The 25,361-nt window shown below is 44.0% G+C and overlaps 1 protein-coding gene across 1 annotated transcript; it reads right to left on the bottom strand.

The window, feature by feature from the left end:
• Positions 1-10,652: 10,652 nt before the first annotated feature.
• On the bottom strand, positions 10,653-22,704 carry LOC123040018 (disease resistance protein RGA5-like). The gene is made up of 12 exons (XM_044462976.1): positions 22,586-22,704; positions 22,246-22,495; positions 21,382-22,080; positions 16,962-18,845; positions 16,609-16,702; positions 15,518-15,652; positions 15,187-15,442; positions 14,827-15,055; positions 14,574-14,724; positions 14,230-14,454; positions 11,101-11,616; positions 10,653-11,027 (listed from the first exon to the last, which is right to left on the bottom strand). The coding sequence occupies exons 1-12, from the start codon at positions 22,602-22,604 to the stop codon at positions 10,854-10,856; spliced, it is 4,632 nt and encodes a 1,543-aa protein (XP_044318911.1). The 5' UTR covers positions 22,605-22,704; the 3' UTR covers positions 10,653-10,853.
• Positions 22,705-25,361: the final 2,657 nt, after the last annotated feature.

The following is a 25,361-nucleotide window of genomic DNA, read 5'->3' as shown; positions in this document are numbered from 1 at the left end:
TCCGAAGAATAGTTTATACATCTCCATGGGCGTCGTGCCCATAAAATTTTGGAGAGCTCGTGGACCCTCCGAATTAAATTCCCACAAGCGGAGGGGGCGACGTTTGCAGGGCAGAAGACGCCGGATCACCATAACCTGTGCCACTGCAACCAGATTGATTCCTCTTTCCTGGAGGTCTCGAATACGGCCCTGCAGCAAGGGAACGTCCTTGGACGGCCCCTAGTCGAGCCCCTTGTTGACCCATGATGCCAGCCACTGTGGTGGACCTGAGCGGAAGGCAGGGAGCGCCGCCCATTTGGTGCCCCTGGGAGCGGTGATATAAAACCACCCCGTTGCCACAAATCAAGCTCCTCTTGAAAAGAGCCCTCGGGCCATAGAGCATCAGCACATTTGCTTATGACCGCCCCTCCGCACTCTGTTTGTTGCCCCTCAATCATCTTTGGCTCCACCTTGAAGGTCTTGAGCCACAATCCAAAATGGGGGGTAATATGGAGGAAGGCCTCACATACCACAATGAATGACGAGATATGGAGGATGGACTCCGGATTCAAGTCATGGAAATCAAGCCCATAATAAAACATGAGCCCCCGCACAAAGGGATCCGTCGGGAAGCCTAAACCCCGAAGGAAGTGGGACATGAACACCACGTTCTCGCCGGGCTCAGGAGTGGGAATGACCTGCCCTGGAGCAGGCAGCCTATGTGAGATCTCGCCGGTTAGGTACCTGGCGTTGCGCAGCTTTAGCACGTCTTCTTCTGTGATAGAGGAAGACATCCATCGGCCGTGTTGGTCGGATCAGGACATCGTCGAAAGTCCGAAGCGCCTGAATCTGAAGCTTTGGGTTTTGGAACTCGAAGCGCGAGGCAAACTCGATGGAGGGTGTAAAAAAGAAGAGGGCCTTGGTCTCATTATAAAGAGGTTGAATACCAAGAGCCCACACCATGGTCGATTAGGACTCGCCTTCGATAGAGGAGGCAGGCCAGCGGGCCCGGTTGGGTTACCCACGTCCGTATTGATGAGAATCCCGGAATAAGGGGGGCACGATCTATGCTTTGATAAGACATGCCAAGGAAACTGCCTCGCTAAACACGCTGAGGTGGAACAGTAAAAACGATTTGTATAAAGGCCTGGCCGTGGTGTGATGTCACGCCGCGGAATACGTCAACAGATCTGTGCAAAAAGTTATTCTCTCTACGATGTTATGTGGAACTTGTTTTGCAGAGCCGGACACTATCCTTGTGTTCAAAACCTTCTATGAAGTATTCGGAGGAGGAACCCGCCTTGCAATGCCGAAGACAATATGCGCGCCGGACTCATCGTCATTGAAGCCAGGTTCAGGGGCTACTGAGGGAGTCCCGGACTAGGGGGTGTCCGGATAGCCGGACTATCGTCACGGCCGGACTCCAAGACTATGAAGATACAAGATTGAAGACTTCGTCCCGTGTCCGGATGGGACTTTCCTTGGCGTGGAAGGCAAGCTTGGCGATACGGATATGTAGATCTCCTACATTGTAACCGACTCTGTGTAACCCTAACCTATCTGGTGTCTATATAAACCGAAGGGTTTTAGTCCGTAGGACAACAACTTCATCATCAACAATCATACCATAGGCTAGCTTCTAGGGTTTAGCCTCCTTGATCTCGTGGTAGATCTACTCTTGTACTACCCATATCATCAATATTAATCAAGCAGGAGTAGGGTTTTACCTCCATCGAGAGGGCCCGAACCTGGGTAAAAACATTGTGTCCCTTGTCTCCTGTTACCATCCGCCTAGACGCACAGTTCGGGACCCCCTACCCGAGATCCGCCGATTTTGACACCGACAACTGCCATGGGTTGATGGACTAAAATTAATGTTTCTGTGTGTTTTCTGTTTATTCAGTGCATTTTACGTATTATGATTATCCTCAAAACGTTCTGCACTGTTATATATATGTTTAATAATGCCAGAAAAATGATGCTGAAAATTATGTTTTAGTTTTCTAAATAGAATGGAACCAACGAGAAATTTATTTAGAATTTTTTTATGAATTGATGTTTGTGTCATTTTATGGCATATTAATGTTCATCTCATGGTAATATCAATAAATGATGTATTATTAAATTTTTGTTGGAAAATCGATATTACACATGAGATTAATGTGATCATTTTTGTAATATAGACCAACGTTGTTTTACATTTTTTTAATCACCCTGTTAATTCCTCATTTTTTTCTGCCCAACGGTGATATAATTTTGGAGTTTACTTTTTGCATGAAGATTGATCAAACCAACGTAGGTTAATTTTTGTGAAATTTAATTTTAATTATGATGTTCTTTTCCGCTTATGATATTTTGAAATCATGACAACTTCCTGTCCTCGTAGTCTCGAGAATATCAAACCACTCACGGGAAACAACTTCCAAACTTGGAAGGACTCATTGCTTTTGCATTTGGGTTGGCATGGGGTTGACCTTGCACTAATGGAAAGTAAACCAGTGGAACCTAAAAAGGATGCCACTGGGTATGCTGAGCTTAAGAAAGCCTACGACAGTAAAGTTGAGAAGTGGGAGAGGTCAAACATAATGGCACTCCTAATTATGAACCTCTCCATCTCGACTGAGATTAAAGGGGCTATTCCCCCTAATGAAAGTGCTGCCGAATATTTGAAATCAGTGGAAGAACAGTTTAAAGGCTCGGAGAAAGTGTATGCAGATGAGCTTTTGCACAAGCTGCTTGCAAAATATGAAGGAAATGGAAATGTGAGGGAGCATATTTTGAGCATGAGCAATGTCGTGGCAAAGCTTAAAACCATGAAGTGTGACTTGAGCGAAGAGCTTCTTGTGCTCCTAGTTTTTAATTAGGTCACTACCCTCACAGTTCAATCCATTCAAGATAAACTATAATTCTCTTGAAATCAAATGGAAACTACCTGAACACATTGCACATTGCATTCAGGAGGAAGAGAGAATTAAGAGTGAACAGAAAGATCAAGCTTTCCATGTTAGTTATGGGAAAAGGAAGCATGAGAAACATGCTCATAACAATAATGTGCCCAACAAAAAGCAGTATTTCAAAAAGAATCCTCAAAAGCCTAAGTAATGCAACGAGGCAAGTTGTTCACGTTCCGCTCCTCCAATGGTTACTTCAGTTAATCTTGCAAATGCTGCTGGAGAAAGACTTTGCAATTTTTGCAAGTTGCCAAATCATGTCAAGGCGGACTGTCCAGGTTTTCTTAAATGGCTGAATAAAAAGGGTAAGGATGAGTTCACTCTTGTAGATGAATCTCTATATGTTGATTTTTCTGAATCTACATGGTCGATTGACTCAGGTGCGACTGTTCATGTCGCGAATTTTTTGCAGGGATTCCATATAAGCCACACCCTAAAGGGTACAAGAAGACTTAATGTCGCGAATGGGAAGGAGGCTGAAGTAGAAGTCGTGGGCTCCCTCACCTTGAAGTTCCACACCGGTTTCCTACTTCAGCTCAAGGACGTTCTTTATGTGCCTACTTTGAGTAGGAATTTGATTTCAATTTCATGTTTAGATTATTTTGGATTTCATTGTACCTTAGGGGAGAAACAATGTGAAGCAGCACAAAGGTTGTGGAGGAGCAACTCCACCTTGCTGCTACAATGTGTACAACACAAGTGTTGAAGGAACAGCTTCAACGTGCTGCACTAGATATCGCTCTAGAGGCGAATGTAGGTTGATAGGGCAGCAAGAGTTCAATCCAGAACTCCTAGGGCACAAGATCTACTCCAAGATCTTAGATAAGAACAACAAGTTCTATTATAGGTAGGGGTACATAGTCTCCGTCCAAAGTAGAGGTGAGGACCTCTATTTATAGGGCTTTGGGAAGCCTCCACATACTCCTACTTATAGCTGGAATACTCTAGAAACATTATTTAAGGTTCACCATTCTACTCATAGCTACTCAAAACTAGAATACTCTAGAAAACAGTAGGTAGGATAAAGAAAAGAAAAGAAATACTAGACCACAACAGAAGTATCTAGAAGTAGCCAAACAGATTTGACATATGATTATATTTTCATGTTCCTCATCTACTGTTCCTCATCATTCTCCCCTGGTTGTTTGGAACTCGCCCTCGAGTTATCTTCATAGAGTGCTTCTTCTGGATGGTAGAGAGTCAAGTCCGCAACATTGAAAGTGTTGGAGATACCCATGTCGCTTGGAAGATCTATCACATAAGCATTATCATTTATCTTCCTCACGATAGAGAAGGGCCCATACCTTCGCTGCCTAAGTTTCCCTTTAACACCTAAAGGCAGCCTCTCTTTTCGAAGGTAGACCATCACCTTATCACCGGCTTGGAATGATTTTAGCCTCCTTTTGCAATCAGCAAGTTGTTTATATTTCTGATTTTGTGCTTCCAAAGCACCGTGAATCTCTTCAAATAACTCGGTGTAATTATAAGCAAAGGACAATGCTGATTTTGAGTTTCCCCTTGATGGTAGCTTCACCAGGTCCACCACATGTGATGGAACTTTAGTGTAGACAATGGAAAAAGGGATCCTTCCTGTGGATCTATGCTTGGAGTTATTGTAGGAGAATTCTGCAAGAGATAAAGCCAAATCCCATTGTCCCTTTCTTTCTCCACAAATGCAACGGATCAGATTACCCAAAAACTTGTTCACCACTTCCGTTTGTCCATCTGTTTGTGGATGAGCAGTGCTAGAAAATTTCAATTCAGTGTTGAATTGCTTCCACAAAGTGAGCCAAAATGCAGCAAGAAACTTGCTATCACGGTCTGAGACGATGGACCTTGATACTCCATGAAGTCTGACCACTTCTCGAAAGAATAGGTTTGCCACATGATGAGCATCTGTTGTTTTGCGGCATGGGATGAAATGAGCCATCTTAGAGAATCTATCCACGACCATGAATACAGCATCACTTCCTCTTCTTGTTCTTGGCAAGCCCAAGACGAAGTCCATAGAAATGTCCTCCCATGGAGCGACAGGAACAGGCAAAGGCATGTATAACCCTGTGTTCTGGACTTGGCCTTTGCAGGTCTGACATACGGGGCACCGTTGAACGAACTTTCCAGCATCTCTCTTTAGTTGTGGCCAAAAGTAGCAAGCTTCCAGGTTAGTGATAGTCTCGTCCCGTCCAACATGGCCACTAAGATCACTTGAATGGAGCTCTCTAACCAGCTTGTCACGTAGAGAACTTCTTGGAATGCACAAACGATCATTTTTGAAGAGATACCCATCTTGCATCAAATAGTCATCACCTAATGGTTGGCCCCTTGCGTGCTTTACCCAAACATGGCCAAAGTCTTCATCACCCTCATACAACTCCTTTATTTGATCCATGCCCGGAAGTTCAGCTTCAAAAGAAGTCAAGAGGCATGCACGACGAATCAAAGCATCGGCCACTCTGTTAGTTATTCCAGATTTATGCATGATGAGATAGTTAAATATCTCCAGATATGCTGCCCATCTTGCTAGCATGCGGTCAACATGCCTTTGATTTCTAAAATGCTTCAAGGATTGATGGTCGCTATAAACAATGAACTCTTTAGGCAGCAAATAGACTTCCCAAGTTTTCAACGCTCTGAAAATGGCGTATAATTCTTGCTGATAGGTACTCCCTTTCTGTCTAGCTTCACTTAACTTCTCACTAAAGAAAGTAATGGGCTTCCTTTCTTGAGATAGGACAGCTCCAATGCCTACTCCACTTGCATCACACTCCAACTCAAAAGTCTTGTTGAAATCAGGTAGTACCAAGACAGGAGCTTGTGATAGCTTTTGTTTAATCTCATTGAAGCTAGCTTCAGCTGCTTCTGCCCATTGGAACTTTCCTTTCTTCAAACACTCGGTAATTGGTGCCATGATAGTGCTGAAATTCTTAACAAATCGCCTATAGAAAGTTGCAAGGCCGTGAAAGCTTCTTACCTCAAAAATGGTCTTAGGAGTTGGCCATTCTCGGATTGCTTCAACCTTAGAATCATCAACACGAATGCCGTCACATGTTATGACGAATCCTAGGAAAAGAAGTTGTGTTTGCAGGAAAACGCATTTCTTCAAGTTGACGTAGAGCTCATTTTTCCTTAGTACTTCTAGCACCTTCCGAATATGATCAAAGTGTTCATCCTCATCCTTGCAATAGATCAAGATGCCATCGAAAGAGACCACAACAAAGTGGGATAAGAAGGGTCTAAGGACTTGATTCATTAAGTGCATAAAGGTACTTGGTGCATTTGAGAGTCCAAATGGCATGACTAGCCATTCAAACAACCCTTCCTTTGTCTTGAAGGAGGTCTTCCATTCATCCTCGGGTCTTATACGGATTTGATGATATCCACTTCTTAAATCTAGCTTTGTGAACACTCTTGCTCCACTAAGCTGATCCAACATATCATCCAGACAGGGAATAGGGAATCTATACCTTACGGTGATCTTGTTAACGGCTCTACTGTCCGTACACATGCGCCAAGATCCATCTTTCTTTGGCGCAAGTAGGGCTGGTACAGCACATGGGCTAATACTTTCTCGAATGTGCCCCTTTTGCAACAATTCCTCCACTTTCTCCTTCAATATATCATGCTCCTTTGGGCTCATTCGATAGTGTAGAAGATTAGGAAGACTTGCTCCCGGAATTAAGTCAATTCTATGTTGAATTCCTCTCATCGGTGGCAAGCCATGTGGCTCCCCAAGTATGTTCTGAAATTCTGCCAATAAACCATGTACCTTTGCTGGAATTTCAACAGTCAGGTGCACTTCTCCCTTTACAACAAGTGCAGCACACAAATCTGCCTCCTTCAAATCTTCCATAAACTCATGAGAGGTATGGGAGATAGTTAACATAGTTTTCCCCTCCTCCTTAGAGGTATTACCTTCGGTTTTGTTTGGTAAGATAATGATCCTTCTCTTGTTCCAAATGAAAGAGTAAGAATTTTCCTTGCCCTTGTGTGTAGTATCCACATCAAATTGCCAAGGCCTCCCAAGAAGAACATGGCTGGCATCCATGTCAACCACATCACACAACACATTTGAGCGATAATGCTTACCCAAAGAAAGTGGCAGGTTGCATTGTTTGGTGATCCTCATATTCACTCCTTTCTTGATCCATCCAATAGTGTAGGGATTTGGATGATCATGTGTTTCAAGCTTTAAATGGTCCACCAACTTCTGGGAGATAAGATTCTCGCAGCTGCAACTATCAATCACTAGATTGCATACCTTGCCATTCACCGTGCATTTGCTCTCAAATATTTTCTTCCGTTGTGTGTCATCGAGTAGTGGTGTGGAACATAGGACACGCTGGATCACATATACCACCTCTTCACCTTCTTCTTGACAAACCTCTTGTCCGTCTACATCTTCAGATTCGTATTCTTCCTCATCGCTTTCACCATCATGGATAGTCATGTTAACAAATTTCCTTAGTGGGCAACCGCTGGATATGTGTCCCTCTTTACCACATTTATAGCACTTTGGGCCTTCATTTGCCTTACCCTTGCCTCTAGTTTGCTTCGGGATGGGCTGTTTTGTTTTTGGTGGAGTGGTCTTTTCTTCCACTCTATTAGGTTGGCTCCTAGATGAGCCTTCGGTATGAGGATATGGAGGATATGGAGCCTTAGTTGTCTTTCTCATCCTCACAAACCTCTCGGCCTTTAAGGCTAGAGCTTGTGCTTGATCAACGGACCAGATTTGTTGCATCATCAATCGATCTTGAATAGCATCATTGAGACCATTGATGTACCTTGCAACTTGTTGCTCTTCAGTTTCAGCAAGGTTGCACCTCACTTGTAGCCTTAGAAACTCCTCCGTGTAATCTGAAATAGTCCTATTTCCTTGAGCACAATTTTGAAATTGGATAAATAGGATCTGGTCATAATCAGCGGGAAAAAAATCTCCCTTTCAAGAGGCCTTTCATTTGTCGCCAAGTTCTAACACGAGGTTCTCCTCTCAGACTGCGCTCCTCTTGAACGCGATGCCACCATGCACTGGCTCCTCCTTTCAGCTTGTATGCGACCAAAGGAACTCTACGATCTTTCGGAACCTCCATGACCTCAAAGAAAGTGTCCACTTCATATAACCAATCCAGGCACCCTTCAATGTCAACATTTCCATTAAAACTTGGGATCTCAGCTTTCACCTTGTATGTTTCTCTTGCATATGTAGGGTTGGGTGCTCTCCGATATGCGTAGAGATTTGGTTCTTCAAGGGCATCATCATATCCTTCACCTTCAGAAGCCTCAACATAAATTGGCCTTCTTGAAGCACGTTGAACAACATGTTGTCGTAGCGATCTTGCTCCAAGATTACCTCTCCTTCTTCCTTGATGAACATCTTCCTCTTCTTTAGATGAATCTCCTTCATTGGTAGCAGGGGGACACCCTTTCTTATCATCTCAACCAGCTGGTCAAATCTCCTATTTAGATCTTCACGCAGCTCTTTGATTTGTTGTTCAGCAGCATCCACCCTCTTCTCCAATTGCTCTATTGCTTGGTGCAACTTGCTCTCGAAGAGGACAACAAGAACGATTATGGGTCAACCAGGCTCTGATACCACCTGAAGCAGCACAAAGGTTGTGGAGGAGCAACTCCACCTTGCTGCTACAATGTGTACAACACAAGTGTTGAAGGAACAGCTTCAACGTGCTGCGCTAGATATCACTCTAGAGGCGAATGTAGGCTGATAGGACAGCAAGAGTTCAATCCAGAACTCCTAGGGCACAAGATCTATTCCAAGATCTTAGATAAGAACAACAAGTTCTATTATAGGTAGGGGTACATAGTCTCTGCCCAAAGTAGAGGTGAGGACCTCTATTTATAGGGCTTTGGGAAGCCTTCACATACTCCTACTTATAGCTGGAATACTCTAGAAACATTATTTAAGGTTCACCATTCTACTCATAGCTACTCACAACTAGAATACTCTAGAAAACAGTAGGTAGGATAAAGAAAAGAAAAGAAATACTAGACCACAACAGAAGTATCTAGAAGTAGTCAAACATATTTGACATATGATTATATTTTCATGTTCCTCATCTACTGTTCCTCATCACAATGTTTTTTAAAGTATTGTAATAAGGATGTTGGTCTCGCCGTCCGATGAGGCAAACTTTGTATGTTAAATCTTTCTGGTTATCCTATGTGTGTGAATCTCTGCGAGATGAATATGAATGAACGCAATCATAAAAAGAATGGGAGAAGTATCAATCCTTCTTCGAAACTGTGGCATCGTCGATTTGGCCACATTTCGAGGGGAAGAATGGAACGATTGTTTAAAGAAGAAATACTTCATCCGCTAGATTTCTTTGATGCGGTCAATTGTATTGACTGTATTAAGGGAAAATATGTGAAAACAATTAAGAAAGGAGCAGTAAGAGCCACATCGGTCCTTGAACTTATTCATACTAACATATGCGGATCTTTTAATGTAATGTCTATGGATGGTTTTGATTCCTTCATTAGCTTCACAGATGATTTCTCTCGCTATGGCTACATTTACCCCATACGTGATCGATCCGAAGCTTTGGACAAATTTAAGATTTATAAAGCCGAGGTTGAAAATCAACTCAACCTAAAGAGCAAAGTAGTACGGTCTGATCGCGGGGGAGAATATTATGGCAGGCATGCTCCTTAAGGGCAAATTCCAGGACCGTTCGCTAAATATCTTGTTGAAAATGGAATAATTGCCCAATATTCAATGCCTGGTGAACCTCAGCAAAATGGCGTAGCTGAGTGTCGCAACCGCACTCTTATAGACATGGTACGTATCATGCTTAGTCATGCGAACTTACGAGTAAGCCTTTGGATGGAGGCATTGAAAACAACTGCACACATCCTAAATTTTGCTCCAACTAAGTCAGCACCGAGCACACCTTACGAGATGTGGGCGGGAAAGAAACCGAGCTTGAATTACTTGCGAGTGTGGGGCTGCCCGGCTGAAGCTAAAGTATTCAATCCACATATTAAGAAATTGGACCCAAAGACAGTTAGTACTTTGGGAGAGTACTAAAGAAATTCAATATGCATAAGTGCTCTTCCTCACCTGCCCCAATAGTTAAGGGCGATAAGTTTGGGACATTCCAATGTCCAAGGAACCAAAATGAAACTGATCAGATGAAGTCGGTTCCTTATGCTTCAGTTGTCGGAAGCATCATGTATGCTCAAGTATGTACACGCGCTGACTTAGCTTTTGTAACCGGGATGCTTGGCATATTTCAATCTAATCCAGGACCGGACCACTGGAAGGCCGCAAAAAGGCCTTGCGTTATACGCAAGGAACTAAGAATTTCATGCTTACATATAGAAAGTCTGATAACATGGACAAATATGATCGCATGGTGAGTAACGCTTTCTACTTGCTTGCATAATGTAAGTATTTCATAACTATAGTCTTAAAGGTCAGTCAAATTTTCAATTCATTTGCACTATTATATAAACCAACCTGTTTTAGTAGACTGCACATATTTCCTTCAATTTTCAGAAAGGCAAGGTAGGCAGGTTTTCATTATGTTGTGTTCAAACCTTCTACTAATATTTATTGGGACAATCATACTACTACATACTAATGGTGGTAATCTCAGACAACATTTAATTGGATAATGTGGTTTTTAGGATAAACATGTTTGGAATTTAGTTGGAAAAATATGGTGAATGGCCCATACAATTTTTATGAGTATTTGTCAAGAAAATTAGTTTGGAGCAAATGTCTTTTAAGAACGCACGGGGAATAATCTAGTTACAGGAAATTATGAGACAAACTAGTGCCATGCGATCACACAAAACGGAATTAATTAACCATCCATGGATTCATAATGACCTTCCCGCATTTTTTGAAGGATTCATAATGCCGCATGTTGAATTTTTTTTTTTTTTGCTAAGATTGGCCAATCAGCGCATGGTGATTCTTGAAATAAATGGAGCACTAGCACCTCCGCCAATTTTCACTTCAATATCGCACCCGTCAGATGTGGCTTTTGCAGAGAAACCTGAATTGCTCATTTTGTGGTAAATACTGTCCCAGCTATTCTTGAAGCTATCGACTCCGCCGATCTCGCAATAAGCCTGCATGCGTAACATTTGTAGTTTAGCGGCCAGCCATCATTTGGTTGAGGTGTTAGGAAAAGGTAGACCATACCTTATTAGTAGAGGAAAAGGGACCCCACGGGGTACTCCAGGCAACCAGATATTCCCGGTCCTGGCCATCTCTATTCTTGCTGCGGTAGACAACGGCCGCTGCCGAACCAGATGTCTCGCAGGCAGCTTTGACGTGATGGAATGCTGCCCACTGGCCGTTGCCTATCCGAGCAGGGCAGGGAGGGCTGCCAATGTGGCCATGCCAGTCGTGGTAGTCAACTTGGTACAGTGTGTCGCCTGTCGCGTTATATACGAGGCACGACGTGGACACTAGGCCGCCGTGCATTCTCTTGAGATCATCCACATAACTTGACGCCTTGCCTTCCTTATCATCCTCGTTCACCTGATTCAGGGCCTCTCGTGCTCGGTCTTCCTGCGTCTTTGGTTTACCCATGTACCTCGTCATTTTATTCAACTTGTAGTTGTCCACTACTTCACCAAAGCAATTCTCAGCCATCATCAGTTCTTTTCTGACCCTTTTTTCTTCTACCTCCCTCGTCTGTGTTTCAAGGTTTTCCTGCATGTTTGGAGACACTTATTTTTTCACAAGGAAAAAAAGCAAAACACTTTGTGTATGGATGCATCATACTAGATTTCTGCCCACGGACAGAACATGCGGGAAATGCTACTCCCTCCGCTCCTAAATATAAGTCCTTTTAGACATTTTAAATGGACTACAATATACGGATGTATGTAGACATATTTTACAGTGTAGATTCATTCATTTTGCTCCGTATATAGTCACTTGTTGGAATCTCTAGAAAGACTTAAATTTAGAAACGGAGGGAGTAGTTATGTTGGGTTGTGCACCGTAGAGATGGCTGTGTTACACTCCTTACAAATCCACCTATGTGCCCTTCCTCGTGGCGGTAGTGTGGTGGAGTGGATGTCATGCTGCCACAAACTTCTCCCTAGTACTAGATGGGAGCAGGATGATCGATCAGATCCACAAAAGAAACTCATACCAAAGGGTGTGCAAGAAGGCGGTCAAACGTGGGCCATAGTTTCACTCATTCGTGCTTTGGTCACACAACACATAACATGGGGTGTACGAGAGTCCTCACCTAGCAAGACACTATGTTGTCCAGCCATGGCATTGACCAGCTAGCTAGACAATAAGTTCACCCAGGGGGAGCCCAAGATTTCTAGTTTAACCTCCAGGATGCCGAAGTACCTGTCCCCCTAAATGAGTACGTTGTAGTTGTAGCACGTCTTGAGTTGCGCAGGCAATTAGTCGTCCAATCCAACACCACAACAAGATATCCGGTGAAGTCGAGAGCTGCACATCGCAAGGTTCCCTCTAGACGTGTATGCAATGCAAGAAAGACTAGGGTTGAGGATCACAAGAAGGACCATACTCCCAACGTTTTTCCATGAGCCAATACTCCCTCTGGCGCCCCCAAATAGACCCGACTATAGGGAGCAGTTTGGGTGTGATCTCGGAAATGGACTTAAGGCTGGACCCCTGGGTGGGGACTGAGCCGCTTCGTGTAAGGTTTCCTGACCTTTTTGCCATCTGTGCGGAACCGTCAACATTGGTATCCTCGGCGTTCCGTGATGGCCAATGGGTGGTACGGTTTCGTCGTACGTTTGGACAAGCAGATGGCGACGACAGGACTAGACTTCGAGCCGCTCTACCACTAGTTCTCCCGGATGGCCCAGACACGGTATCATGGAAGCTAGCTCTGTCGGCAGTATTTTCGGTGAGCACGACATACCATGCGTTATATGCAGGGGCTCCCCACACACCGTGGTTAACCACACTTTGGAAAGCTCCTATTCCCCTCAAGATTAAGATTTTTGTGCGGCAGCTACTGCGTGATCGTCTCCCTTCGGGGACAGAGGTCCTTAAGCGACACGGCCTGGGGAGTGGACCGTGTCCCCTCTGTGCGGTAGAGACCGGGACCCATATCCTTTTCTCATGTACGGCGGTGAGGGTGCTTTGGACATTCGTCCGTAAGGCTTTGGGGCCCGACTGTGAGGCCTTGAACCTTGTTGACTTCCTCCAGAGGAGGGCCACGCAGCATGCACAACACCACCAGCTATTTTGTCTTATTTTTGCGGCAATGTCGTGGACGCTGTGGACTACGCGCAATAAAATGGTGATAGAGAAGATCTTCCCGAGGAAGGCGTCTAACTCCTTCAAATTCCTTGCTTTTTCGCAGCACTGGCACCCGCTCTCCAAGCGGCGTGATCGGATCACCTCGGCGGCAATGATGGATGCCCTACTGGCTGCAGCGCGTCGGCTATCATCTGCTTAGTGCCGCTTGGCGGCTGCCACTAGGTGGCCTTTTTTCTTGTTTCTCTCTTGTTTTCTTGTGCTTGTCTGTGCTGCTGCCCCAGCCGTCGCTTGTCGTTTGAGTTTGAATACTTGATATATGGACCGTTGCTTTATTTATAAAGCGGGGCGAAAGTCTATTTTGAGAAATGGACTTAATATATCAGTCGACCGGTCGTCTCAGAAGTGGGCATACAACCTGTTGCCCACCACTGTTTTGGTTGAATGTACCTTTCTAAGTGGGCAGTTGGTCAGCGATCCGATCAATAATGAATTGAAAGCCATCGTCCCATATAATATGTACTACGTGTTTCTTAAAACAATACCATGATCCAACGCAAAAATAAGAACCATGTTAACTTTTCCACGAGCACTGCTACAATGTCACCAGGACGACAAGAAGACAAGAAGCGGTTGAAGCTAGGGATTGACCCTGACCATGAGCAACGTCCATTGACATAGTCCTCCGGTGTGGACTTGGTGTTTCCACTATGGAAGGCTGAAGCATGTCCTCTGCATTAAGAACGACAGTGTCGTTTCGGGTCTGCACTAGAACACCCTGATCTTCTAAGAACGATAGTGCGCCAGATTTGGGTTTTAAGCTCAGGATAATATTACTGAAATTTTATAAATAAAATAACTTATTTCTAAAAAATGGAATGCCAATGTGTTTTCTAGAAGACCGCTTAACCATAGCACAACTGATTCCAGCACCGAAGATAATGGAATAGAACAGGAATGTTAATGTAAAAGAGATAATAATTGTAACAAAGGAGAATTGCAAAACACAGAGGAAAAAAGAACGGGAGGAAGGGCACCCATGCCTTCCCAATGATCGACGTAGGTACGTACCTGTAAAGTTAGGTTATGTAGTTCATGTATTGACATTTTCTCTATCTCAACTTCTAGTTCCTCTAGTTCATGGACAATATCCTTAATCCGAGGTCTTTTATCCCGGTCATTGTCGACACACCTTAGTGCAATCTCAACGCACGTAGTCACTCGTATGATGTCTACTTCATGTGACGAGTATGAGCCAGGCATTGCCTGCAACCTTTTGGTCCATTTTTCACTTACCTACATCCAAGAATGGCACAGTAAATAAAGATGCACAATGTGGAAAAATTTCTCTCTATGTTCATGGTATAGATAGAGAATTTATTTTCTTTTGACCAGCATGCAAAGGATTTTCTTACGATCTTAATAAACTCCTTGGGAGACATGTCAGAACAATGGAAATATCCAGTATTTCCTGCCACCATCTTTAGAATTATGACACCAAAACTGAACACGTCAAACTTCTTTGAGATAAAGCGATCGTCTAAGTATTCTGGTGGCATGTATTCGCTGCATGATATCATAAGTATCACATACTGATAAGTACTGCAAGTTTTTCCTAAAAAGCTTCTATAAAAAATAAGCAGCTTCGAACATGACACATCAACTTACTTTGTTCCATTGACAATCTCTGTTTGATGTGTTTCTGATGAAGCAAAAACCCGTGACAAACCAAGATCTGCAATTTTGGGCATCATGCTCTTATCTAGGAGTATATTAGCAGGCTTCAAATTTAGATGGAGAATAGGTTTGTCCGGAGCACTATGAAGGTGATTTAAGCCCTCACAAGTCCCCCTGATGATGTTATAACACATGGGCCAGCCAAGTTCACAAGATCCATCTGCGAATAAAAGGAAAAAATAAAGAGAGAAAATAGGTGTATTCCCCAGACATGGATAAATAAAATACTCAATCATTTATGTTGGTGTGGACACTGAAAATTGTCGCCAATTGTTGATCATATATAAATACCTGCAATATGTTTTTCGAGGCTTTCACCCTGAATATATTCAAAGCAGAGAACCCTCTCCATTGATTTCGCCCAAATAGTCTCCCCATTGTGCTTGATGTATTTATGCCGAGATTCGTAGCAATAGCCAATTAACCGCACAATATTTTGGTGGCATACCTTGGTAAGGTCATATAATTCATTTTGAAATTGCTTATCATCAAGTCCTTGCAAGGGACGGAGCTTCTTCACAGCAATCTCTAGCCCTTTATATATCGCCTGTTAAAATCACTTGTTAGCATGATAGACTTTGTAGCCAGTTGTGCCATTATTAGTATTAGAAAATATTCATACCTTGTAAACATCTCCATGCCCACCACTGCCAACTCTCTGATCATCTGAAAAATCATTTGTAATAGTTTCGATCAAATTTAGTGTGAAAACCATGCTGCTGTTGCCTCTCCCCAGGCTATTCTTACGTTCTTCTTCCTGAGAAAGAGAGGGGAAAAATTGCATGCCTATGAGAAGAGAACATGTTCAGCATCCACAATAATAGTTAGTAATCCACTGTTGGACTCTCCAGCTAACTCTTGGGAGCTCCCATTTTTCAAATAAGCAAATTCAAACCACACCTGCTTATTTTTTTCTTCTTCTCATTATCTGTTTCTACGTTACCATGCTTTTGAAATGCACAAATTAGAAGTATTTCTGTTTTTTTTTGTCAATCTCCATTTTTTACCCAGTCATAAAAATCAAAATGGAGCACATACGTACCTTTGGAAAAAGGGCAAAAATCAAATGAACTTGGAGATATTTTTCGACCACATATCCATAATTAAGAATATATGATTCAACATATTTGATTTGAGGCTGCATGATCTAATACCCTGATCATTGAATTTGGGTGATATTTTTTGAAGATTCAAAGATACTAGTGGTTGGGGCCCGCCATTGCGGGCCGCTTGAGAGAAAGCTATGTGCACCTCACCATCATGTCAAAAAATTTAGAAAAATATTCTCGCATCACGTGGACATCACAACCATCTTAAAAGGAAAAAAGAAAAACCCTAGAAAACTTCTCTCAAAAAAAGTCTCCCTACCATCAAAAAACCTCTAAAAAATACTTTCTCACCGTGACCAACCAGCATGCGCCACATGGCGTAGCTGGTTGGCCATCATTCTAGCGCCTCTTAATGGGTTTAATGTACTAAATTGGAATTGTCGTATTTGTGCATATAACCAAAAAAAATAAACGTTTCAAAAGGCATAATCGAATAGTGTGAAAAATCGTGCATTAAAGATCATGCTATTTGAGCCATGTTTTCAGAGTATTCTCAAAATAAGTGTCTTAACTTTGTACTAACTTTAGTGTAAAGTTGTACTAAAGTTGAGACACTTATTTTGGGACGGAGGGAGTATTAAATTGTGCCATGTCTCTTGCATACCATCAGGTTAACTTCTCCACGTGCACCACTGACAAGTTCTAGGTTGTCTGAGTAACCTTGCGCCACATTTGCGACATCCTTTCTATTGGTTCTCCTGGAAAGAAAATAAGGAACTTATATGCATTGGAGAAACTTTATGTATATATTTTACATCTAGAACAAGCTAGCTTTAACCATATATGACCAATGTTTCTTGACCTCTGTTACCTGAGCAAATCACAAAGTTCGTGATTATCTATATTCAGTTATTATCGTGTGATGAGACAGAAGAGCATACTGGAAGTTCTCAGCTATCTATCCCAGAAAGAGAAAGAATAAAATAATGGGCAGAATCAGACAAAGAACCATCATACCTTTGAATGGAATAAGGGTCATTTTGCTTTGCATCTTCCTTGGACTCTTGTTTCGGAATTGCCGGTTGTTCACTGCTTACATGACTTGGTGCATCTTCCTCTTGGGTCGTTTCCGTCTGCTCTTTTTCTGACGGACCATACTCTTCATCAACCACATCGATTCTTTTTACCCTGACGTTAGGGTGCTTGCCCATGGCTTTCTTGAATGCAGACTCTGCGGCCTTCAAGTCACGTTCCTCAGCACCGGTTGCTGACCCAATCATTCCATAAATCTTCTGGACGCTTAACATATCTTCAATGCCGAGAAGCGAAGCACCATACTGTTCTCCTCTGTGGGCATTGAAACCTAGCGTGAGCCTCTGAAGGTTAGGCATTGTCCCTTCCTGAAAAATCAGGCGCAGTACGCCACACCTGAACTCAAAATACACGAGAGCACGAAATACTCCACTTGCGAAGCCGATTAGTTCTGTAGTTTGCCGCAGGACGTGCAATGAGAGCACAGTGAGGGATGGCAATCCTTGGAGGTTACTGATATCACTCCTTAGCAGTTCTCTGACAACAATTTTCAAACTGCGGAGTTTGGTAAGCTGTCCAATCCGCTTCGGGGTTCTAAAAATGGGGATCAATATCTCGATTGTCATCACTGTATCGGGAGGACTGCTTGACTCATCCATTGAAATAGCAGGATTCAGCGTGACATTTTTTAGGATACCAGTCACATAAGGCAGTTGTGTCCCACCTCCTAGACGGAGATGCAACAAGCTCTGAAGATGAACGATATCTGATGGAATGGCTTCCACTCTTGCATTTATTTCAAGTGTTTCCAAGTGTTTCAGACGTTGCATCTGTTCTGGAAGATGCACGGTGCAGTTGCATGTCGCCTGCAAATATCTCAACAGAAGCAATGCAGAGATACACTCGAGGGCGACACCTGTGCTTGGTTGATCAGCCCAAATATGGAGAATCAGTACTCGAAGAAGCTTAAACTCTGAGATGTAATTGGGCGGCAAGCAGCTGGTTAGTCCAGTATAAGCAAGTGATCGGACTTGCGAAAGCCCGATACTTGGTGGTGTGGTTGCATATGTTGCACTGCCAAACTGGAGGGACATACGACTAACCTTGTTAGAAAACCTCACTGTCCTTTGAGAATAATCTATTACACTGATAAAATTCTCTTCTTTGCACTTAGATGTAATAAAATCGTGTACCATGTGATGCACTGCATAGTACAATACCTCATCACTGTAGTTCGCATCTATCTGTTGGATCATACCCATCTTGACAAGCTTATCAAAATAGCTGTGGGCAACTATCATTTTTAGTTTCTCAGTTGGTGCACTGATAAAGCCTTCAGCTACCCATTGCTTCGCTATATCTTCCGTTAAGATAATGTAGTTTTCTGGATATATACCAAGATACAACAGACATGCCTGAACACAAATGGGAAGACTATCATAGCAAAAATACAGTACTTGTTTCAGTATCTCGTCAGAAGTTGTATTTGTTGGCAAACTGTTCTGTATTTGCTCCCAGTTCTCGACTGTATTTGCCTCTCCATGGCTTGCTAGAACACTGGATATGCTGATAATTGCCTGTGGTAAACCATCACATCTTCTTATAATCTCATCTGACACTAAATCCAATTCGCGAGATTTCTCTTTTCCAGAGCCAAACACTGCACTGGTGAACAACTCCTTTGAGTGACTGACACTGAGGGGTTCCATCTTAAATATGTACTTGGACTGATAACTGCAGCTTGCTAGAGCAACATCCTCAATTTCCGTTGTTGTTATTATCCTGCTTCCATGATTACCCTCCGGGAAAGCACAGGTAGCAACATCCCATACTGATGTAGCCCATAAGTCATCAATTATAAGAAAGTACCTAATAGAAAATGTTTGTAGAATATATTAGTACATGTCGAACAACACAAATACCCATAATAGGTTGCATACATACAATTGAGTACTATCTTCACACTTTCTAGTGTCTACCCTTGCACATTTGGGTCGGTTAGCACACTCGTACACACTTAAGCCCCTGCTCAGTTTGCCGTTTCCCATCCTAAAATCAGTGTATTTCTTGAAGTTGTTAGAAATCCAAGGCACACATCAATTATAAGAGAACAAGTAATCACACCACAACACCAAGATTTGTTGAATAGGTTCAACAATCAAATACCTAACTTCCACAACCACCTTGGTGCCTCCCCACTCGAGCCTCCTAGGGCATCTCAAACAGCATCTCCCAAAATCGCCTGCAAACATCAGAACCGACGCGCGGTGTCGCGACTCGCGAATGTCTACGGACGTGTCCGCGCATCCGAATTCTCGCAAACTGATCAGAAACTTGGGAAGTTTCAGAATGTTTGGACCTCCGCCACGTAGTACTCTGACATGCCCGACCCACACAAATCCCTTCTCCTGGACCACTTTTCTCCCACTTCTTCCCTCTCCCTTGCTTTGTATCTGCACCCTCCTAGTTCGACGCCGTCACTGTATCACTCCGGTGGCCACCTAGGCCTTGTTGGACGTCCGCCGGCCCACCCACATGCATGCCCGCCTCGGACTATGCCGCTATCCAGCCCGTATACGTCCGGCTAGGTATCCGCCGCCCCTTCCGACGCTATCCATGACGGACGCCACGCCCGGCAAGTGTTCGGCCAAATGCCATTGAACTTATTTTTAATGTCCTCGTTGTTTTTTTGGAGCAACCACGATGGCGGTGTACTCGATGATGGGTGATGAGTTGTTATGTGATGCATGGTTGTTAGCCAAAAGTGTGGACTTTGTAGGCATGAACCGGGGGTGCAGTGTTTTGGAAAAATGTCCATTCTTGGTTTCGCACCTTACAACTTGCACATGATCCATGGTCGCAATGTGTAGTCGCTAGCCATCAGTGGTACACCATCTAAAATTCCGTCATGAAGTATTACGGTTCAAGATCAATGTGCTTTTTGGTGTTTGTACAACAAGTTTTATCTTCCAGCTTTGCCTTGCCCTTGCAGGACTTCAAGTAATGACATTCGTCTTTGTTGAAGATTATATAAGGGAAGGAAGAACTCAATATTTCAGTTTGGGAAAATTTAAAATGCTCCCTCTTACCCCTCTTTTACATGTGAAGTAAGAAGGTAAGAGTTAATAAGACCACTGATTAATGAGATCACCGGCTCATATTTATTATATACTCTCTTACCTCTAATGTGAAAAAATGGGGTAAGAGTGAGCATGTTAAAACAACTCTTTCAGTTTACATAGTATGAATATCTAAGAATACAATTGTCACCCTCGCATTCCCGAGGGCCACTATGCTAGTTGTTCCAAAAAAATCTTGGAGGAGAGAAAGCTGTCAATCCTCGTATCATGCAGGGCAAGCCTACCAAATACCGACGATAGACAAAGTAGGATAGGAGGAATACATGTGAATACAAAAGATTCAGCTGGACCATTCTCGGCTTTCTGTAAGGTTGGCCATAGTGAAAATAACTTATAACTAGTAATATGTTACAGTAACATAACGCAACTCAAGATAAAGCAAGTCTACAATCTAATAAATGCAACCATCTATGATATTACTATGATACTTTGCAGTCAAGATAGTAACATAGACTAGTATCATATGCATGACACTAGTCCAAGTTACTCCTCACTATGACTAGCCGGAAGCAGCTCGGGTCCAATAGCAGCATGCACAGCGCCGATTTAAGAAACGCACTGTGGAAAAACCACGTCCTGACTTAACTCCATAAGGAATGAAATCTCCTATATTCCCACAAAAGAATAGGTTTATAGCAAACATAGAGAGTGCATAGAGTGGAAATACACTGGTGCATAGTAGTTGTAACCTTTTTTTATTTTTTTCTGGAATAATTTGATTAAGTATTGCACTCGTATTAAAAGATCCGTCAAGGAATGACTTTCATGGCATTCTGGGCGAAACAAAACTAATGGAATCACTATATACAAGTATTATTCATGCTATTTGTCCTCGAAATTTTCTTATGTTTATCCGAAGTCAACAGGAGCTATTCCTTGAGGAAACATTTAATGTGCGTACAATACTAGCTTGATCATATTTGATAAAAAAATCTATTTATTTTTATTTTTTACAATTACCAAAATATTTTTTAGAGGAAAATTACCAAAATATTTTGTGCACATAAGTTCGGTAGCACCCGGGTGCACCAAGTTCCCTTGCGTGCACCAAGTAACACCGCCCTGATGTTTTTATAACTAAAATTTTCATCCAAAAAAACCTCAAAAAAAAAACTAAAACTTGTCATCGATATAGGAAGTTGCCATGCTTCACAAGTAAAGTGGCCATCCGCGGATAACTAAAGTTGCCATTAAAAATTGTCAAGGTGGTGTTACTTCGTGCCACACATGTGACATTTATCAGGGTAAAAAAAAACGCACTGTACCTTTTATTCTGTAGATGCTCGGTGAGGTCGTGAATGAGGTCGTGCACGTCACTAGCGTCGGGTGGTTGGTGCGGACGAACTTGCGCAAGTAAGCTCCTTAGAATCCTCCTCATGTCAGGTTTCTTGGCCATCCGCACAAAAGCCCGGCAGTCGAATCCCTGGAACATGCGCTCACGCCAGAGCTGCTTGGCAAGCGTGGTCTTCCCGATTCCTGCAACACCGACAATGGATAGCACCTTGAGCTGCTCATCTCCATCAGTCAGCAAGTTGCAGAGCGTTTCGACGGCGCCGCCCTTGGCATGTAGGCCGACGACTGGATCTGCTGGCTTCTGGCCGCGGACCACCGCTGGGATCGAGACGATATCCATACGGCGGCTGGGGACGCTCCCAAGCTTGTATGTGTCGTACCGTCCATTGGCCTCCCTCATTCTATCCATGAATCCTGACAACTTACCGATCCAATCCTCTTCGGCGGCAACACAGTTGTCCATGTCATAGGATAGTTCCCGTACATCCTTCATCCAGATCCGCGCTGTAACAGGCGGATCCTGTGTCCTTGAGAGTTTGAGCAGCCTGGTTGTGAGTTTCTTGATTTCGGTCTTATGTCCAGTACCCGCGAGCTTCCTAAAAATTGAGACCATGGCACCAAGAGAAACACTATTCCAAGGCAGGAGCAGCAGATCCATGCTGCTGGTCTCCCTGCAGCGGAAGCAAAAGATATATGTATAACAAGAAGAGAAGCAGATCCATGAAGATCCCGCACAGTGCCGGTATCTACAAATATATATGTATGAGCTATGCGGTCGATGCAAAAGCTGAAGACCGCTGCATCGACCAGTGAACACAAAGTGCTTAGAAACTCACTGGTAGCCGTCGGACGGGTCCGGCTGAAACTTCTTCGGCTCCTCTTTTTTTGCGGGCGGAATCTTCAACGGTTCCCCTTTATTTCTTGCTGGCGGAATCTTGCTCCGCTCTTCCATCTTGTCATCCCCGACGGTGATAACATGGGCATTGAACTTGGCCTTCCGCAGTGCGTACACCACGCAGACCACGTCCACCTCCCCCACCACCGTCAGCGTCCCCTTCTCCATGTCCGCTGCGATCGACTTCACCCCTGGCGAATACAATTCAACAACCTAGCTAAACAGCTCACATTGCAACTGATGATCAGTGAATTTATGCGTGTATGTCTTGGTGCACGTACCGGGGATCTTGGCAACCATGCTAAATGCTCTGGCCTTGGCCCCCTCAGCAGATATGTCTACCTTGAGCACAATCTTCTGCAAAAGGAACCGGATGGATTTGAAGGAAACGGAATAACGAGTGTACAATTAATCATAGTTAGCAAGTTGGGACAGGATCAGATTCGTTACTCACCACCATGATGATCGACGGAGCAACTGAGCAAGGAGGCGGAGTTGGGGAAAGGTTGACTTGGAATTGGAAACGAAGAGAGATGGGTGGGGATCGATGAGGTGTAGATGTGGCCCCGTACTCCTGTGGAGGGACAGAAAATGCAAGGGCAGTTACGGAAGAGGGAGCACATGTGGAGGGCATCGAAATAATATCACGGAAGGCAAGTGCTAAGCATAAACAATGGGTGGCCAACCTACAAGCTGTATTTCTTTTTTCTCTCTCGAAAGGGACCTACAAAGCCATGTTCTCACTAATTTTTCTCTTCCCAAATCTTATCTGGCAACCATTCGCCGAGAGAGACGGTGGTAGTTCAGACATTTTTGCTCGCTGTTTTAGTTGTTATGGGGAGTGGCAGTTGCTTCATAATCTCATTGTCTCTCAAAAGAAAATGTCACCTCACATACAACTAAAAATGACATCAAAACGTTCACAAATGCTTCCCCTCCCAGCGAACGGTTGCCACTTAAGAGGGTCCTTTCTCTTTTGTTTTAGGCTAATGATTCCTTTCGGGGAGATCGGCTACGGGTTGTGCCGGCCGCTCGTGTGTCAAGCGATCTGCGTAATTAGTCGGGTCCCATTGCCCCACGTCCCATGCCCGCGTAGCTTCCACGCACACAGTCATGTGCAATCAGGGGCCCACCCCCATCGTCCGCCCTCCTTCCTTATCTCCTCACCACACCAGCGCTGCCTTGTGCAATATCTATTTTCTCTCACATGTCGACAATGTCCATCCCACGCCAGCGTCTCGTCGGAGATGGCTACCAGCAACCCCGAGTCAATCTTCCCCACACGCAAAATTGCCTCCAATCTTCCCCCACGCTCGGCCGCCTCCAATCTTACCCCGCGTGCAGCATCCTACCGCGGGTTCAAGCACCCACACGGGAAGCTGCATCCTATGGTGAGAGAAGCTGCAACCCAACTATGAAATGCTGGAACAGGTGGCACGTCGTGCTACGACCCCCTGCGCTAGAAGCTGCAACAGTGTATCCGATGTGCTGGAACCAGCGCCAACAAATTCTGGAACGAGACGTCCAACATGCTCGACCACACTTTCCATCTCCGAAGTGATTATAAATCAACAAATCCTTGTCAGTAACTTTAGTGTGTACTGGGACTTTGTCAAAGTCTCTGACACCAACATTAGTTCAAATTTTCACTAATGTGATGGTGTTCATGTCAATCTTCAACACAAGACCCAAAGTTACAGCCACTTTACAAATCCCAAAAAAAAACGTCTGAAGCATTCAAGTACTCTGGCAAATTTCACCCAAACAGCGTGTAGCTTCACAATTGCCTGAGAGTCATATGTTCAACTTTTAACATTGATCAATGCCTCTGCCCCAGTAGATTAAAATCACCAAACTTGCTTAAGCCCATCAATCTCCCCTTGATTGGAGACCTCATGAGACTTGCATTTTTCTATGCCCTTTACATCCCCATTTCCAATTCCAGCTAAACATATAGTTGAAACCCTCTATGAAACGAGTCTAATTGATCTCTCCGGATATGATCTTCACAGTTGCCATTGGATTGGGGGTTTCAATTTTAAGACATCTATGGAGTTCTGCACCAGCAGAACACCAAGGCCTCTAGTAGCATAACCCACAAAATTTGAAACTGGCTTCATCTGTCTTAACCAGGCACCTTCATAAGTAATGCGATTATTTTTCCAACAAATAGCACAGTGACTTAGTTTGCAACCCTTCGTGGCATGTTTGGTTACATCTGTTGCATATCACTTTAGCTCCAGCAGCGGCCCCTGACTTATTCCTTTCTACTCGAGTCTTGAAACCACCTTTCTCCTTATCTTGTCTTCCATTTTGAATGTAATTTCCTCCAACAACGTTTACATTGAGACCACAATTCAGATTCCCTGATTGACCACCTCTAGAATTACCTTTATCTGCCTCAGACACTGACTTAGACCCAAGGGCTACCTGGTGTGAGGAAGAGGAACCACCCTGCATGTTCTAGTTTTTTTTTCCACAGAAGCATTGTTTTGCGCCAACTGAGCCAGGAGCGCACCAAACCATTGTCGTTGTTGATTCAGATGAAGCCCCAGTATTTTGAGGTGGTGTCCCCGCAGAGATCTGCATACCATGCATGTGAGACTCCTCTCCATTAGAAGATCTTTCATTGTCAAGCACAAAACCCCGTCACTCAATTAATACTGCCAGGGCGACTCGGGCGGCATCCACCACCGCCGCCACTAGCGCCCCCTCCCCTGCTCCCTCCCTTCTCGCCCCGGCAGCCTGGGTCGTAGGAGCAAAGCCTCACTCCCTACACGGTGGTGGCGGGGCGGCCTCTTCCTTTCCTTTCCTCCCTCGATGCCTTGGCTATGGGTGATTTGCCGGTCCGCTCCGTGGTGGCATTGGTGTTGCCTGCTCCTTGGCTGGCCAGTGAGGATCTAGGCCCTGGGATGCGGGTAGCGCAACCAATGGGGTTGTTGCTCGCATCAATGGCCGCTGCTGGCTATTGTCTCAGATCTGTAGAGGGTGTAGGGTCTCATCAAATCTCACCTTCCAGACGGCATCAATGAATGGCACCAGCGGTTGATCGTGTAG

The sequence above is a fragment of the Triticum aestivum genome, chromosome 2B, assembly GCF_018294505.1.
Source record: "Triticum aestivum cultivar Chinese Spring chromosome 2B, IWGSC CS RefSeq v2.1, whole genome shotgun sequence".
In the NCBI taxonomy this organism is placed as follows: domain Eukaryota; kingdom Viridiplantae; phylum Streptophyta; class Magnoliopsida; order Poales; family Poaceae; genus Triticum; species Triticum aestivum.
The sequence above is the reverse complement of the archived record's forward strand: the minus strand, read 5'-3'. Positions and strand labels throughout refer to the sequence as shown.

What these genes read in the sequence shown, in the direction of transcription:
- LOC123040018 (XM_044462976.1), bottom strand. An exon ending in GAGATTGTCAATGGAACAAA is followed by an intron (nt 14,725 to 14,826) that starts GTAAGTTGATGT and finishes GATATCATGCAG; the next exon opens with CGAATACATGCCACCAGAAT. An exon ending in CCAAGGAGTTTATTAAGATC is followed by an intron (nt 14,455 to 14,573) that starts GTAAGAAAATCC and finishes TCTTGGATGTAG; the next exon opens with GTAAGTGAAAAATGGACCAA.